We start from the raw sequence: 19496 nt of genomic DNA, 5'->3' as shown, positions 1-19496 counted from the left end.
ATAGGTAGGACACATTGAAGCCACTCCTAAGTTAGGACGGGTTACTCGTCCTAACTCGAGTTAGGATTAATCCTAGCCTGTCGTGATCACCTGCTGATCTGTTAAAGCCATTGGACCCTTTCGGTAAACAGTATTGTCCGAGGCCCACACTTTGTGTATTACAACTTCTACATCAAATAACAAACCAGTGAACTTTTAGGCTCAATTGGTCATCGGAGTCGGGAGAAAATAACGGGAAAACCACCCTTGTTTCCGCACGTTTTGCCGTGTCATGACATGTGTTTAAAATAAATCCGTAATTCTCGCTATCGAGAATTGATATTGTTTTAATGTTTTCTCAACAAGTAAAGCATTTCATGGAGTAATATTTCAAGAGAAGTCTTTCACCACTACCTTCTGTAAACCCTGTAAGTTATTTGTAAATCTGTGAACTTTTTTTTTTTTTCTGTACAAAAAGGGTCCAATGGCTTTAACAAAATGAGTCAATGACAAAACTCAACTTGACCTTAGATTCCATTTTAATGTCTAAATAAATACAGAATTCCCTGGCAGTGATTCAAACAAAAAAATCTTTCTGATCATCTGGAAATCCGTCCAATCTAAAGAACCCATCTTACCCTAATCTCTTAATCGCTATATGAATGGACAGTAGACCAAAATCAATTGGTAATAAAAAGGGATGCCAACCCATGCTCCAAGTCTGTTGGTCAAGGTTGTTCGTTTGTTTGAATATTTATATATTTATTTATTTCTTAATTACCCTGGGAAAACCTCTCAGTGAAACACTGTTTTTCAGAGGTGCCCAGCAACTACATACACAATGTTTGTTTGTTTGTTTGTTTGTTTGTCTGTCTGTCTGTCTGTCTGTCTGTCTGTTTGTTTGTTTGTTTGGGGGGTTTTTTCTGGGTTTTTTTTCATTTATACACAGGCCAGTATGCTTCGTTTTTAAAAGGGCATGGGGCAGCAAAGCAGTTGCTCCTTAATAAAGGGCACCCTATGAGGAAATTGTCAAGTTGTACTCCATTGATCGTTACTTAGTAAGTTTTTTATGCTAGCAATAACCTTGAGAAATCTAAACGAATTGGGACAAACTTGTGCGCAATGTAAGTTTTGTGCCCTGCCCAATTGTCAGCTGAATCTACTGAGAGAGCAAAAGCGTGCCCAATCTGCAAATTTGCGCTCTGTTTGTATGGTAGCTAGCTAAACCTGATGATGCGGAAAAACTGTGTGCAATCTGCTTTGGAAATTTTGTAAAATGCGTTTACTGTACACACGCTTTTTGATATACATATTTTTATTTTTTTCCCGGCCTTGCCCCAATGCTTGAGAAAATGGGTGGTGTGCGTGAGAGCGTGAGACAGACCTACGAGACAGGAGTCTCACGCCTAAAGCCTGAGTCACACTGTGGCGATAACCAAAACGATAATGATCACGATGCAAAGCAAACGCACTTTATATGTTGAATGAGCGTGAGGATACTCTGCGTGGATCGGAGCAATTCAACCAATAGAATGCACTCTCTTTGCGTCGTGATCGTTATCATTTTTGTTGCCGCTGCAGACTTGGTAAGTCTGGTTTCAAATGCTGTTCTGTTTTCTTTTCAAACACCTCATCATCTCAAAATGCTCAATAACCATCAACCTTTGAGGCAGAAATATAACCTTGCAACAGTTTTTAATCAAGTAATGTCATCATGTATGATTTGCTCTTCTTGATTGACATTTACAATTAATTGATCGTCCGACTCTAGCTCGACCTTGACACTGACAGAGCCAGCACTGATGGGATTTAATGGGATCATAATGCGCGTCATTGCTTTGAATCAAATTATTTTCAATCCTGTAGTTTTCAATCAATAAACGGTGCAACTAAACTGTAAAAATGTCATCAAATTAAGCATGCTGAATGGTCAAAATGTTCTAGGTAAAACAAGTAAAAATGGTTCATTGGTTTGCAGCAAATTATTTTCAATCCTGAAATTTGAGTTTTCAATCAATAACCAGACAAATTGGTCTGTAAAATGTCATCAAATTTAAAGTGGTGAGTGGTAAAATGTTTTAGGTAAAACAAATAAAATCATTTTTTTCATAATGTGCATCAGTGGTTTGTTTAGCAAATTAAGTTCAATCCTTAAAATTGAGTTTTCAATCAATTACCACTACAACGAGCCTGTAAAATTTTTATCAATTTAAGCTTGCTAAGTGGTAAAAATGTTTTAGGTAAAACAAGTAAAAACGGTTTTTCATAATGTGCGTCATTGGTTTGCAGCACATTATATTCAATCTTGAAAATTGAGTTTTCAATCAATAACCACTACAAAGAGTCTGTAAAATTGCATCAAGTTGAGAAGGCTAAGTGGTAAAATAATTTCTGGTAAAAACAAGTTAAACAAGGTTTTTCATAATGTGTGTCATTTGTTTGTTTGCTTAGCAAATTATTTTCAATACTGTCATGTAGTTTTCAATCAATAGCCAGAACAACAAGCCTGTAAATATGTCATAAATTTAGCATGCTAAGTGGTAAAACAAAATCAGGTAAAACAAGTAACAATGGTTTTCATAATGTGCGTCATTGGTTGAGGCACTTTATTATCAATACTGTAGTTTTCAATCAATAAGCAGTGCAACTACATGTAACCATGGTAACCTGAAAAATGTCATCAAATTAATAAGGGAATCAATGTGTGGTGAAGAGGTTTTCAACTCGTGGTTTAATCCCAACGAGGCCTGGTTCTTGATAATTTTACCGAGACGAAGTCAAGGTAAATTATCAAGAACCAGGCCTCGGCGGGTTTAAACCACTAGTTGAAAACCGATTCAACACACTTTGATTCCCACTCATAAATCCCTTTTCGGTCAAAAACATCAACACTTTTTGGTCAAAAAGTAAAATAAATGCAAACATTATAACTGTTAAATGATTTCTTTCAACACAACACCCCTCCAGCTATGAAATGGTAAAGCCCTCCGCCGCCCTCGGGTAAACAACTTCTTATAAGGGAATGCTGTGCGCGTCGTGCGTATCGCGTGATATGGCACAACTGTTTCAGCCGCTGCTCTCGTCCAATAGGAATTAGGAAACTGTCTTAAAAGAACAGGTGCAAGGTCGCGTGTCACGCCCATGAATTAACACTTTTTACCGATCATATTCAAAGGTTTATACACACCCACGTGACGAGCTCTCCACCAATAGGAGTAGCGAAACTGTATTTATGAATGGTAAATTAATGATGGTGCTGTCCAATTCAGTGACATTTTAAGACTGTTGGCTTGATACCATAGTTTTCCAACAAATGAAATGTTTGCAAGGTGTATGGGTGGGGCCCATGTCAGTTTATCTGCCACTTTGGTTTCTGTAACCATGGGGTGTGTGGTGGGTTGATATCATAGAGCTATATATATTGACTAGAGTGCTAACTTGCTCTGCGTTTTGAAGCCAACCTGGGCGCAGACATGTTTGATGTGTTGCGTGACTACGGAACGATTTTCATTTTAAGAGAACATTGCCGCGATTTTTTTTTTACATTCGGCGTGTGCGCTTACATACGCATCTGCCCATACACGACTGCCCCATAGGTATAGAATTATCTATGGACTGCCCATTCGCAAACGCGCCTTTTAAACATGACGCACATGACACTCGCAGTTTGTACGCTCATCAGCAGATTGTGCGTTCACATTTGCTGCATTTTTTGGTTCGATGACACATAGAAAAGAACAAACGCACTATCATCCAAATAGCCGTACAATTGTCGTACAAAATTTCAAGCTTTTGTATTGGTTTGTACATAAACATGGATGCGCCCACACGGCTTCAAAACCTTTGTGCATGTATAACGGGGTGTTAGCGCTCTAGTCAATTATATAGCTCTATGGTTGATTACATGTATTTGGGGTGACCAAGGAAGCCGTGGGGGTGAGACCCAGGGATATTTTTTCAGATCCCCTTGAAATGCTCCAATAGAAATGTACAACTTTCTCATAGGGTACGCTTTAATCCCACATACTTATTAATTGTTTATTCACTTTTATGTTTGATTCATTTACCAAAGACTAAGAGTGTTGCGGCGCACTGGCCAAACCACTTCGGTGTTTAGATTGTTCATGACATGTCATCTTTAATACTACACTTGAGCGACTGACATCACATCCAATTGCTTGATGCGGGACGTCGGACAGCCACGGCCTTTTAATTTTCCCCGAGTGGAAAAAATAATTACTCCACAAAAAAAGGGATGTTGATATTCCGTAATTAGAATGTTTTGTGCCCTGACGGCCGGCCGCTAATGTTGGTGACTTTTATCAAAACAATTAGAGTTTAAAAACTGTTTGTAATCGCTTGTTATGAAACGCATGTTATGATAACAGATGTTTTAATAGTAGAATGTAATATAACCCACATAAATATGTCTCAAAATTGCAAGATTTTCCTTTAATTTTGTTAACTAAATATAAGCCCAAAGTGGTGACGTCACCAACAAATAACACCATTTTGTGACGTTAACGTTCACGTTTTTGCTCGCGTAACGTGCGACTAAACCTCGCTTTTGTGTACCCGCCACCACTGGATAGTTTACATAACAAAATTATTACACAAAATTATGAACATAATTCCGGCTGAGTATTTGCCACGGTCCTCAGTTTTTGAGACTCATTAAAATTCCAGCCTACACCAATCAGCATTGGTATTCCTAACACAGTACTTGACATGTCTCGACAAATAAAACCAACCATGAAGTTAACAGCAAGGTTATTCAATTTAAATTGTTTATTTTTTCTTCCCTTGCCCTTTAAAGACACTGGACACTATTGGTACTTGTCAAAGACCAGTCTTCTAACTTGGTGTATCTCAACATATGCATAAAATAACAAACCTGTGAAAATTTGGGCTAAATTGGTCGTCGAAGTTGCGAGATAATATAATGAAAGAAAAAACACCCTTGTCACACGAAGTTGTGTGCTTTCAGATGCTTTATTTTGAGACCTCATCAAAATCTAATTCTGAGGTCTCAAAATAAAATTCGTGAAAAATTACTGCTTTCTCGAAAACTACGTTACTTCAGAGGGCGCTGTTTCTTACAATGTCTTAAATACCATCACCTCCCCATTGCTATTTATATTTTGAGTAATTACCAATAGTGTCCACTGCCTTTTAATGAACCACATCAATGAATTACAGCGTATAACGTTACCTGTTGGGCTAAAAAAATACAATGTACGCTTGACGTACTTGTAAGCGCGGTTTTCCCTGCTTAAGTGCAATTCTCTGCTCGTTAAGCGGTAAGAATAGCCATGAAATTGGGCACTGGAAAGGCAGTCAGTGCACACGTGCAGAATTCCATGCTGCACTACACAATAATTTTACAGCGTATAACGTTAACTGTTGGGCTCAAAAGTACCAAACAGTGCATACACGCGCGCACTTCTTGAGAAGCTATAGCAACATTAATGAATTAAATTAATCAATTTGAGACCACAGCAATAAATCTAAGGTCTACAACAGGCTAGAGGTACATCTTGCGAATATCATCAGTTAAAGACACTGGACACTATTGGTAATTGTCAAAGACCAGTCTTCTCACTTGGTGTATCTCAACATATGCATAAAACAACAAACCTGTAAAAATTTGAGCTCAATCGGTCGTCGAAGTTGCGAGATAATAATGTTTTGTGCTTTCAGATGCTTGATTTCGGAACCTAAAAATCTAATTCTGAGGTCGCGAGATTAAAATTACTTCTTTCTCAAAAACTATGTTACTTCAGAGGGAGCCGTTTCTCACAATGTTTTATACTACCAACAGCTCTCTGTTGCTTGTTACCAAGTAAGTTTTCATGCTAACAGTTATTTTGAGTACATGTTATTACCAATAGTGTCCACTTCTTTAACTATCGTAACGGATCATCAGTATACAATTTCATCCGGATCATACCCTGTGCACAATTCACCATAGCAATGTACAATAATTGCATTGTCCAGCTGGGTGGAGTGATTTATACGCGACGACCATGACAGCGTACGCCTTGCAATCAGTATAAAGTACTCTATTCTAATATTCCTCAATTGCTTTGCACTTTCGCAGATTCGACTCATGATCTCGCGTGTTTACAAGCGAGTCAATGGACCCTGCGGTCGATTTCACCAAGCTCTTCCTAACTTAGGATTAACCTTAGGACTATAGGAAGAGTTCAATTCCGTATCCAATGCCATAGACGTGAGGACGCATTGAACCCATCCTAAGTTCGGACGATTTGCTCATCCTAACTTGAGATAGGATTAATCCTAGAGCGTTTTAAGAAATCGGCTGTTTTGTTTTGAAAGGGCAAGGGCACCAATGCATTTCCTCTTTGGTAAAGGGCACCATATGAGGAAATTTTAAATTTCTACTGCCCCCTGGTCTTTGCCTTGGTGCCCTTGAAATGCTCCAGTAGAAATTTAAAATTTCCCCATAGGTTGCCATGTAACAAGGAGAAAATGCCTTGGTGCCCTTGCCCTTTCAAAAATGAAGCATACATGCCTTTTTTGAGTCAAGAATACCCCACGGTTTGGGAAAATACAGAGGGAGAATATTTTTCTGTAACGTGTCAACTTCTTAATTACATTTAAATTCAGTAAATTGAAGGATCGCCCTGAAGGCTGGCTTGAACTTCATACAAAGTGAACAATTTATTAGATTTCACATTCTGATTAACGGAAAACGGAAAAAAAGTTGCTTCCGAAGGAAATTATGAGGCATTACTGAGCAAAAGCCACACTGTGCAATCTGTAGCATTCTAAAATGGTGTCATCTTGATGATACTTGTGAATTTGATCTCAAGACTTCGACGACCGATTGAGCTCAAATTTTTTTTATTTTTTTTATGTATGTTGAGAAACACCAAGTGAGAAGACTGGTCTTTGACAATAACCAATAGTGTCTAGTGTCTTTAAGACAGGTCTAACTTGTCTCTCTTGAAAGCTAGAGACGAACAAGAAGATCCCCTTGTCTCCATAGGTTTCTTTCTTATATTACTAAATTCCTTTGGGGGTTTTGGTTCTTGCAAGCTAAGGTAAAGAGTCCATTGTGACTATTCACAGTTGACATTCCAAGAACAGTTACACAAAGGATAGAGGCATTAGTTAGATTGGTTTTAGCTAGCAAAGCAGCTGCTGGCAGTGTAAGCACTTATGTAAACCACCACAAACATTCATATATTACAAACTGAAAACTAGTAGAAGTTTGAGATCGATCGGCCATTTGGGTCACACACAAAAAGTGAAAAACCGATTACACAGTTTGCATGACAACAATCGCTCAGTCACTGAGCAATTAACTCAAAACGGGAAACTAGTTTCATTTATTTCTCATCAGATATGACATTTCAGACAGCAATATGTCGGAAGTGTCGTGGCTGAGCGGTTAAGATCACCGAATTCAAACTCTGGTGTTTCTGATCAGCAGAGTGTGGGTTCGAATCCCAAGCCGTGACACTTGTGTCCTTAAGCAAGACACTTAACCATTGCTTCGTCCTTCGGATGGGACGTAAAGCCGTTGGCCCCATGTGTTGTGTAACGCAGGTAAAAGAACCCAGTGCACTTATCGAAAAGAGAAGGGGTTCGCCCCGGTGTTCCTGGCTGTGGCTGCTGTATGCGCCGTAGCACCTTGTAAACCATTATACGGTGCTAACTAATTGGGTCTCAAAATTCATCACTGCAATAACCTATCTTTCTGAAAGTTTGTATATACTCAGCGCCTTGAGTACCTTGTTTGGTAGATACGTGCGCTATATAAGACTTCGTTATTATTATTATTATTATTATTAATATTTAAAGGGGTGTTTCCTACTATCATCATCATTAGACCGTGTGAGCTTTATGTAAGTCTGTGATCTTGACCAACCCTGTCTGTCATAGCTTTCTATAGCATACATTGGTGACCATCACGGATGGTCTGACAGTACACAATTCCCTTGTCACTCATCACATAAAGAACTTAGAAGGAATAGTTGAGCTTAAAGGCAATGGACACTATTGGTAATTACTCAAAATAATTATCACCATAAAACCTTTCTTGATTACAGGTAATGGGGAGAGGTTGATGGTATAAAACATTGTGAGAAACAGCTCCCTCTGAAGTGCCATAGTTTTGGAGAAAGTAGTAATTTTCCACGAATTTGATTTCGAGACCTCGAGTTTAGAACTTGAGGTCTCGAAATCAACCATTTAAACGCACACAACTTCGTGTGACAAGGGTGTTTTCTTCTTTCATTATTATCTCGCAAATTCGACGACCGATTGAGCTCAAATTTTCACAGGTTTGTTATTTTATGCATATGTTGAGATACACCAACTGTGAAGACTAGTCTTTGACAGTTACCAATAGTGTCCACTGCCTTTAATGTGTTTTTTGTTATCCTCTTCGCTGAAAATTTTAACAATTTGAAAGCGGCAGAGGCCAAACGGACCTAATTAATCCATAAAATGTAATTACCTATTCATTATCAAGGGAGTGTAGTGAACACACAGACTCATTACTCATAGTGAACACACAGACTCATTACTATAATTTATGCCCAATGGACCAATTTATGCCCAATGGACCAATTTATGCCCAATGGACCAATTACACATACAATCTATTGTACTTAGGGAATATTACTGAACACTGCCAAGTTGTATGGCCCAATCAGACTCGGATAAAACAGACAGTGTGGTGACAGGCCATTAACCTTTGAAAACAATTGAGGGCGCTATTCACTTCAGGTGGTCAAAAATCAGGACTGCTCTAGCCTGAACATCTGACGTCACTTCGAGGCTTGTGAATTACACCAGAGATCTGCCTGCCTTTGAGCCTATCCGCCCCCCCCCCCCCTCCATAATCACCTTTGACCTCGCACTCATTTAGCATGGAGATTCATAGTCAAATCCATAAAAATAAAACAATGCACACTGATGCATTGTGCAGTCCACTGAAAGTGAAGCTGCCAAACACCCTCCCCCCAGACCAATCAACCTATCAAAACACAGCACTTGGTGAAACACCTTTAGCAGCAATGGAAACCTGTCAAGTATTTTAGGAAAAACCAAGAAACCCCATAAATTTATATTCCCAAAAATAAATGAATCAGCTGAAAGTGGTTGCATCACCGTTTTAAAGGCAGTGGACACGGGTTGGACACTATTGGCAATTGTCAAAGACCAGTCTTCTCACTTGGTGTATCTCAACATGCATAAAATAACAAACCTGTGAACATTTGAGCTCAATTGGGCGTCGAATTTGCGAGATAATAATGAAAGAAAAACATCCTTGACACAAGAAGTTGTGTGCTTTCAGATGCTTGATTTCGAGACCTCAAAATCTAAATCTGAGGTCTCGAAATCAAATTTGTGGAAAATTACTTCTTTCTCAAAAACTACGTTACTTCAAAGTGAGCCATTTCTCACAATGATTTATACTATAAACCTCTCCCCATTACTTGTAAGGTTTTATGCTAATAATTATTTTGAGTAATTACCAATAGTGTCCACTGCCTTTAAAGCCAGGCATGTGAAGGAATGTCTAATGGCTTACTTGTACTGTTTTAAGTACGTAACAGTGTAATTTGCACCCACTTAGGCTACAATACCACAAAACCCAATCTCCAATTCAAATACGCTTTGCCATCATTTATCATGTAAATGATCTATGACGTTGACCTCCACCTGTCATGCGAGGGCGCTTTGGTCAACGCTAGAGCGATGATGGATGCCCTAGCAAGCAAGACCTCTCGCTACGCACTCCTATCAATTTCAATGCAAACAACCCACTGTCTGCAATCATAATGTTATGTTAAAACAATTGGGACAGAATTGTAAGCATTTATCACAGGCAGTAGACTACAACACACACTTAGTTGTGTTATTTACTCTTTGACCTTATATTTTCCTCATTTATCAAAGGCAAGACCAGGGCCCAATTTCATAGAGCTGCTAAGCACAAAAATTTGCTTAGCATGAAATTTCTTGCTTGATAAAAACAGGATTACCAACCAAATTTCCATTTGTTGCATATTGCTTGTTACTGGTATTCAACTGTTGTTTTCTTATCCTGAAAATCACGCGGAAATTTGGTTGGTAGTCCTTTTTTTACCAATGAAGAAATTTCATGCTAGGCAAATTTTTGTGCTTAGCAGCTCTATGAAATTGGGCCCCGTATTACACTTGGTGTATCCAAATACAAGCATCAAATAAAAAATCTGTGAAAATTTGGACTCAATTGTTCATTGAAGTTGCAAGAGAGTATTAACAACCAACTGACTGCAATATCACAATGATGTGTAAACGATCGGGACTAGATTCTACGCATCAATCAGTGGTAGTCTTACAACACACACATAGTTGTGTTATTTCAACTCTACGCCCTCATTTCTTCCTCATTTATACAAACCCTCGCCTCAAATAAAAAGTAAGATCTGCATTTTTAGACACGCAAAACCAAAACGCATTTCACTGTACAAATATTTGTATTTTTACAAGTGACAATAAAACATTGTTGATATTAAAGGCACTGCAGCCGATTTCACGAAACGCTAGGATTAATCTCAAGTTAGGACGAATAACCCGCCCTAACTAAGGAATAATCTTATACGGTTGACATGTTACAGTGCAAGGCTGGGACACATCCCAAGTCCTACGCGTACATGTCCTAAGATTAATCCTAAATTAGTAAAATCGACGGCTGGACACCTTTGGTATTGTCAAAGACCAGTATTCTCACTTTGTTCATCCCAACAATATGCAATTAGGCATAAGTAACAATTCTGTGAAAACTTTGACTCAACTGGACATCAAAGTTGCAATCGAGAATAATAAAAAGAAATCACCCTTGTTGCACAAATTTGTGTGCTTTAATTTAAGATGCCTAATAAAGGCTTCAGGCCTGAAGTCTTTTAGTATTTGTAAGCGAGAAATTACCTCTTTCTCAAAAACTACGTTAACACAGTTTAAGGGGGAGCTGTTTCTCACATCGTTTTATACTTTAAACAGCTCTCCATTGCTCGTTACCAGCTAAAGTTTTTATGAACAATTATTTTGAGTAATTACCAACAGTGTCCTGGGGTCGATTTCACAAGGAGTCAGGAAAAGTCCTAGGAGATATTAAAAACTTAAGGCTAGTCCTAAGTTAGGACAAGTAACTCGTCCTGACTCGAGATAAGAGTCAGTCTTAACTCTTTGTGTGAAATCAACCCTAGTGCCTTTAAAGGGAAGGTACACATTTGGTCATTACTCAAAACAAATATTAACTCAAAAACTGACTTGGTAACTAGCATTGGAGAGCTGTTGATAGTATAAAACATCGTGGGAAACGACTCCCTCTGACGTAACGTAGTTTTTGCAAAAGAGGTAATTTCTCACTAAAATATTAAAAGACTTCTAGCTAGAAGTATTTTATTCCTATCTGAAAGCACACAAATTCGTCCAACATGGGTGTTTTTTCTTTCATCATTTTCTCCCAACTTCGATGAACAATTGAGCTCAAATTTTCACAGGTTTGTTTTTTCATACATGTTGAGATACACCAAGTAAGAACACTGGTACACGTATTTGACAATTACCAATAGTGTACCTTCCCTTTAATGAAACCATTTCACTACTTCATGTTATTAATACCAGTTTGAAAGGGCCGGTAAATGTCATTTATCAAAGCCAATCTGCCACAATATTGAATCTACTCCATGCTCCGGTAAAACCAAACCGTACCATCGCTGCTAATTGTTACATCTTGGTTGAACCGGCGCGCAGACTCGACCGCAGACTCGACTATTAAGAACCTATCAGAGGAGTCTACATGTCGCAAATCATAGGCAGACCGACGGCTACTCTCTCAATCTAAATCTAAAATGGATTACCCGTAATACGCCTCTGCGTATGTCGACTGTACTGGTATGAGGAACAAACACTTACTCCGACAGGGGTGATACAGTTAGTACATTGTACACAAGGGGCGATAGTGCTATGATCTACTACAGATATGACTGTGAATACTATTAGGGTCTGATGTGGGCGACGGGCGACTCCAACTCTGTAGGTAGTGTTGTGGGTGACAGATATGACTATGGATTAATTACAACATTAGTCATTGTCAGTCAGAAAACTCAATGCCCCCCAAAAATGTTTATTTCTGACATATGTATTGAACATCAATAAAATGTGTATTTTTTTCCCCCACATATCTCACTTGCGTAATTAGCGAATAAGTCATGCCCCCCCCTTTTATGGATTGTTACCGCCCCCCCCTACCATCGACGTCATGTCGGGAATTCAAACATATCGTCGGCAAAAAGAGTCTGGTCCCTAACTACGCGCACCTAGGTACCAGGCCACACAGTTCACACGTCTCTGCATGCACACAGCGAGGGGGCCCCGACGGCTCGGGTTACCGACATGACGTCACGTCTATGCAAATGAAGGCTCCCTTTTAAGGGCGTAATAAAAAATATAAAAAAATATTTCAGGTTTAAAAAGTCATGTTTAATCGTTTAAATTATTTCAAAAAACACTGCAGCCACTCTTTAAGAAGTAAATAATTGCTGAGTAATTACCTGAGGTTGCCTCCTGATTTGTCTTTGCGGATGCCTTTGATCATCTCCATGTGTGTAATTCTAAACTCCTTGCCTGGGTAGAGGAGTGTTGCAAGAACAGCATGTTTGGAATGTGTGTGTATAACGGCACCGGCATCTGTAAGACAACACCAATTATTTGTTTAACTTTTTTAAAGTTTTAATGCAAGTCTGCCCCAAACCATCAAAATACGTCCTTCAAGAAAAACATAGGACGACTTTCGTCTGGCTAGAACAAATTTTTGGCCGGATATGTCTATAATGTGACCCTAGTACTTAAATACACTGGACACTATTGGTAATTGTCAAAGATCAGTCTTCTAAAATAACAAACCTGTGAAGATTTTAGCTCAATCGGTCGTCAAAGGTGCGAGATAAATAGTGAAAGAAAAAACACCCTTGTCACACAAAGTTGTGTGCTTTCAGATGCTTGATTTCGAGACCTCAAATTCTAATTCTGGGTTCTCAAAATCAAGTTTGTGGAATATTACTTCTTTCTCGAAAACTACATTACTTCAGAGGGAGCCGTTTCTCACAATGTTTTATACTACCAACAGCCCCCCATTACTCATTACCAAGTAAGGTTTTGTGCTAATAATTATTTTGAGTAATTACCAAATAGTGTCCACTGCCTTTAAATTCTGGTAATGAGTTGGGTCAGTCTGTAAACGGGATGAACGTGCTACAAACATACCTGGTCTGTGTGCACCAAACGTCCATTTATCACAAGGCAACGCCCAGTCGGTTTTAAAGGCAGTGGACACTATTGGTAATTACTCAAAAACCTTTCTTGGTGACGAGTAATGGGGAGAGGTTGATGGTATAAAACATTGTGAGAAACGGCTCCCTCTGACGTGCCATAGTTTTTGAGAAAGAAGTAATTTTCCACGCATTTGATTTCGGGACCTCAGATTTAGAACTTGAGGTCTCGAAATCAACCATCTAAACGCACACAACTTCCTGTGACAAGGGTGTTTTCTGTTTTAAATATTATCTTGCAACTTTGATGACCGATTGAGCTCAAATTTTCACAGGTTAGTTATTTTATGCATATGTTGAGATACACCAACTGTGAAGGCTAGTCTTTGACATTTACCAATAGTGTCCACTGCCTTTAAACGGCTGTTTAAGCACTCGTCGCTAAATAGTAAAAATTTTTTACTACAGTATGTGTATTTCCGATTGCACAAGAACTTGTAACAGCTGCAGCAGGGTGTAATGTTGACTATGACATTTAAAGTACAATTTTTAGAATTTCTAAGTAGTGACGACTAATAATAATAATAATAACAACAACAAGTATTTGGAACACTACGCATAGAAAACTACACAGCATTAACAAAAACTGAGCATGCACAACAAACAACTAAATTTCATCAGAAAAGCTTCAATAATTACAAATTCATTTCATGGATGCAAGAGGGCGCTCTTGGCCCCTTTGAAGAAGAAACAAATAGACTTACTTCTGAGCGAGTATGCATTCATAAACAGAGGTGTGCATTGACTTTTCTTTAACTTCTTATGAGCAGGCGGTACAGAGATATCTTCGTCTTCTATCGTGGTCACAAAGAGATCTTCAGGCTACGGGAAAAAAAAAAGAGATATACCAAGTGAGAAGACTGGTCTTTGACAATTACCAATAGTGTCCACTGTCTTTAAGTTGTAATGATTGGGACTCGAACCCACACTCTGCTGATCCAAAAAACCAGAGCTTGACTTCTCAATGCTCTTAACTGCTCGACCATTAGTTAAATACCCGATTGATTCAAAGCCCAGGTCATGGTTCCAAAAAAGTATCACTCACGGAAATGTAACACGTAATTTGACAACATTTTTGTGCTGTGTTTATTTACTTTGGAGAAACAAATGTTGGACTGGGACAAATATAAAACAAAATATAAACCAAAATGTTGTAAAAAGCTCTATAAATTTACCTGCACTCTCTCTTTTTGGACTCCTGAGGGCGCTATATATATTTCGTTGCTGTTGAGAAAAGAAAATCATCACTTTAAAACATAATACAAAATATCATGATGGTGGTTATCTACATCACTGCCGCACTATCGGGCAAGTGTCCCAGTCCAAGCTAATAGTTTGGGACTGGTCCAAACTACAGGGATGGGACGATTCGTAAGTCGGGCCAGATACCAACACGGCTTTATCTCACATGGAGTGCGCTTTGCAGCCCCAACCACAAACATGTTTTTAACAGCTTAGGTCATTGGCCAGCGTTTTCGCGTGTTTGGTTGAACTGTAGTCGCGAGGCGGTGCAGACCAACCTGTATCCGACTTGTTGATTCCGTTGGGCTTGGTTGGGATCGCCAAAACGCACTTGTACATGTAGTGCTATTTTAAAGTGGTATAGGATTTGAGGCATTGCATGGTGAGGTATCATTATTATATGGTTTACGATAACACCATGAGTGTTCCTGTCGATTCAAGACATGACTCTGCAGTAGTGCAATTAATTACGATCCTGTCACTAGTAGTCCCAGCCAATTTTATATACCTTCTGCCTGGGTAGTAGTTAAAAAGCAGGACAGTTCTTTTCAGAGCTGAGAAGTATCCCGGACATCAAAAAAATCTACTCCGCGGTAATTAATAACAAATTCTTATATAGCGCATTTCACAATAACCGTATCAATGCGCTTTACATTAGTCCCCTGGTCATGGGGCCAATAACATCCCTGTAATGTTTCTCAGCTCCCTTGGGAGTATACAGCCCTGAGCTGCCTGTAAGGCACTTGTGGCTTTTTCATTCACAATATCAACCTCTACCCTCGCAGGTACCCATTTATACCCCTGGGTGAAGAGAAGCAATTATAGTAAAGTGTCTTGCTCAAGGACACAAGTGTCACGACCGGGATTCGAACCCACACTCCGGTGAATCAGCACCAGAACTTGAATTCGATGCTCTTAACCACTCGGCCATGACACTCTACGGTAGTAGAATAAGAAAGACAGTTCTAAGGACAAACTCTACCGGGCAAGTAGATACACGGTGTTAATTTACAGCAAAGAAAATCAAATATTATATTTTAAAGGAACGAGTTGGTCTTTGAAAAGCATTTTAACCATTTTTTGAAAATGCATGTATGGGTAGAAAGATGCTGTAAAAGTAGAATACAATGATTTCGAGGCAAACTTGTGTAGATCATTGTATTCTACTTTTAAAACATCTTTCCAACCATATAAAAAATGGTTACAAACACTTTTTACCGACTCGTCCGAGCCAAGGCAACGTGTTCCTTTAAGTGACTTACCCTTTTCTGATGCTAAGCCCTCCTCCAGTTCCTGTAACCCAACCAAGATGGTAGAAATGAGTCAATAACTCAGGGATGAGATTTCTTGGATGCTCCTAAAAAACACAAATAATAAAAAGTAGCAAGGTTTATTTAAATATAGAAAAAAAATATTCAAAAATTAGTACGGTTTTAAACGATCATTTGACGAGTCACTACTCTTTTATAGACCTTATGCATTGACGTCATCCAGCAGCCATCTTTGAGGTCAAACGGTGACGAAACAATCGAAACGCACATAGATTGGCCAATGAACAACCTCCTTTTGACCTCAATGCGGGGGCGCCGTACTAAAAATGACGTCATGTGCATAAGGTCTGTTGTGTTATTCCCATCTCGCGTGTACAAGACTACGGCTGCACAGTTGCAGGGATACAGAATGCACCACACGCAGCGCTTAGTCCGTAACGTGCATAAACAGCCGAAGCTCTGGTCGTGTTTATATCACCCGTTTAAACACCCCAACGTGATGACTTCTCGACCAATCCAACATACTGAAGAAATATCGTATGTCTAGCTGCTCCGAGTATTTAAGAATTATTTACGCACTCAGCACATAAAAAAACGCAGCCTACTTAGCGCCAATAAGGGGATGAAGAAGAAAAAGAGAAATATTCAGCTTTAAATAATTGATAGGTCACTAGGTGTGTGATTGGTTTTTGTGGGGACAAATAAAATAAAGGGGAAAACCCATGCCATGCAATTTCATTCAATGAAATTGCACTACGTACGAGTTTTACAGACATTTGATTTATAGCACAAGATTGTTTTCGTAGTGTTCATTCATTGTTGTGTTTTTGTGACAGCTGTAAAGCAATACAAAAATCCACAAATACCAGGCAATATTTACCTTTTCATATCGCTGATCCATGATTGAAAGTTTTCGCCAGTTTTGTACCTCAGCTTTTTACCGCCCCCGAGACATCCTGCACCAAAAAGTTAAAGCACTGTACAAATAAATAAACACCCTGTATTCGATTACTTGCCGAATTCCAAATACTAAGAATCGAAATAAAACACGCCTCGATAGAGTCGATAAATGGTCAGAAAGTAATTATAGGAACTTTGAAAGAAGATTTTGTTATCATTTCAAACAGCGAAACGCTACAAATAAATATTGTTTATGGAAACAAAGCTTCAAAAGTTCGTGTTAACTTACAGTTGAACACTTTCACTTGCTTGAACCAACTTTTAGCAGACTAGGTTATTTGCCGAACTCGTCACATTGGTGGCGCTGTTCAGGGCATTTTTTCCAAAATCAAAACCTAACTTTCATGAGCACACCTTGTGGCGAGGAAAGAAAATTGTCCTTTTATTTGAGCCTCTTAAAAATAAATTTCTTTTCCGCTTTCATTTCCTTTCAAACATGATTGGAAAGTCATAAGCTATACTTGCAACCCTCCCCTATCAAAGCTATTAAGCCCCGCCTACATACAAAAAACGGTTGTCCATTTTAACTGACCCGCACCCTACACGTGGTCATGCAGTAATTGGCTGAGTTGGCTGAATTTTTTTTTTAAACGTCGGTTGGAAAACTTTAAAAGCAATATATGCAAAAAAAAAAAAAAAACCTTTTCACACACAAAATTCAATTTCCTGAAAACACAGCAACCGATCATTTGAGGTATTCTGTTATTTGAAAGTTTGCGGGAAAATACTAAATTAATTGGTTAAAACATAGTTAATTCATTTCATTTCAAGACGTTTATTTCCTTTCCAACAGATAGTCAATGTAACAATAACAAAGAAGTCTTGAGAAGAATTTGTAATAATAATAGGCAAAGCCAGAAAATCCCAAGCTCGTGGTAGTCGGAAAAAGGTCCATTACCAGTGGGAAAAACAATTTTTCTTTCCTTCCCCATAAAACAATGGCCTAAAAATCTCATTCCAATCAATAAAAGCTTTTGCAATGTATATTGTGTGAACAAATTTTGACTCAAGCTTGTGCCGAGAACCCAACTCAATTTAATTGTTGTCTACTAGGCTTCAAATTTTACTGCAATAAGGAACAACAAAAGTGTAAATGCGTAAACTTCTTGTTTTTATTATTTTTAATAGACAAACAAATAACTTTTTTGAATTTAAAAATAGACAAATAAACATATGAAAGTACAAAACTATATTAAGTTTAATTTAAAAGTTTTAAAAGGTGCATATGATTAGCTGATGAAAGTGTTAATAGTTATGTTTTGTGCAACATAAAGTTTCAATTATTATAAAAAATAAATGATTATAGATAAATCATTACATATATATACATAAAGGGGCTAGCTAATCAGAATAATCAATCTTTAAAAACGCTGATCTTTTGGGGGAATTTGTTTTGATCCAGTCATCCACCCAAAATTTTGATTTGTAACTTTTGACACGCTATCCTATGAACTGAAAAACACTATGAACTGAAGGACAACGTAATTCAAATTAACAGATATTAGATCACTGCTCCCCCAGTTTGGGGGGGGGGGGAGTTTCAAGTTTTGATCTTGGTTTTTTTTCTTCTTTTTTTCAGTCTACAAAGTCTATACTTTTTGAGAAAACCGCAAAAACTGTCACTGTATTATTTTCATCAAGAATGTCCAACTTTTAGGCCTTCATTGAATAGCAATGTGGCACCAAGTGCATCTCTGGTTGAAGCATTCACAAAATGCACATTACTGAAAAATGTTTGGAGATCAAAATTTATTGACAACATTTTTATAGATTCTTATCAACGAGGGAATTTCAGATAAAATCATTTCACATGATGCTTATTACCATTTCCATCTTTATAACAACAAATAAAAAGAAACAATTTTTTGGGGTCTTTAAAAACAGTGGACACTATAGGTAATTACTCAAAATAATTATGACCATAAAACCTTACTTTGTGACGAGTAATGGTTGATAGTATAGGTTGATAGTATAAAACATTGTGAGAAACGGCTCCCTCACGTAGTTTTCGAGAAAGAAGTTGTTTTCCACGAATTTGATTTCGAGACCTCAGATTTAGAATTGAGGTTTCGAAATCAAGCATCTGAAAGCACACAACTTTGTGTGACAAGGGTGTTTTTCCTTTCATTATTATCTCGCAACTTTGACGACCGTTTGAGCTAAAATCTTCACAGGTTTGTTATTTTATGGCATATGTTGAGTTACACCAAGGGAGGAGACTGGTCTTTGACAATTACCAATAGTGTCCACTGTCTTTCACAAAGTATGGCCCTTACTTTGTCATTTTTAAATAGGTCAGTGGAATGATGCGATACTTGAAACTGGAGAATAAGAATAGCTTTTTAAGATTTTGCAAAGATTGGTGTCAAACTTGACTTTGATTGACACAAAATAAGTTTTTAATGGCAAGAAAAAACTAAAAATAATCTTGCTTGCCAAAACTCTTAAGCCCGGTTCATACTTCCTCCCAATGCGAATGCGATACAAATGTTGACGTCACATATTCGCAACGAATAATTCGCAGCAGTTCAACTTTGCTCAACTCACTTGCGAATATCACTGCGAAAGGAGGGCTGTGACGTCACATTTACGCAAAACTCGCTTCGCATTCACATTTGCAGGAAGTACGAACCGGGCTTTGCACAACACCAAGTGACGGTCTTATAAAAATTGCATTCGAGTTTGTGTG

General features: G+C 38.3%; 1 protein-coding gene across 3 annotated transcripts in view; it reads right to left on the bottom strand.

Annotated features, from left to right (window-relative positions):
• Nucleotides 1–16827, bottom strand: part of LOC117305485 (methylthioribulose-1-phosphate dehydratase-like) — a 31168-nt gene extending 14341 nt beyond the window's left edge. For all 3 annotated transcript variants that reach the window (XM_033790370.1, XM_033790368.1, XM_033790369.1), the window contains exons 1-5: nt 16728–16827; nt 15839–15933; nt 14510–14558; nt 14039–14156; nt 12558–12693 (exon numbers count right to left, since the gene is read on the bottom strand). In XM_033790370.1, the coding sequence (XP_033646261.1) occupies nt 12558–12693; nt 14039–14156; nt 14510–14558; nt 15839–15933; nt 16728–16748 (419 nt within the window). In that variant the 5' untranslated portion in view covers nt 16749–16827. The remainder of the gene's footprint in view (nt 1–12557; nt 12694–14038; nt 14157–14509; nt 14559–15838; nt 15934–16727) is intronic.
• Between the last annotated feature and the right edge of the window lie 2669 nt (nt 16828–19496).

The sequence above is a fragment of the Asterias rubens genome, chromosome 22 (assembly GCF_902459465.1).
Source record: "Asterias rubens chromosome 22, eAstRub1.3, whole genome shotgun sequence".
NCBI lineage: Eukaryota > Metazoa > Echinodermata > Asteroidea > Forcipulatida > Asteriidae > Asterias > Asterias rubens.
Note: the sequence above shows the minus strand (reverse complement) of the source record. Positions and strands in the feature narration are given on the sequence as shown.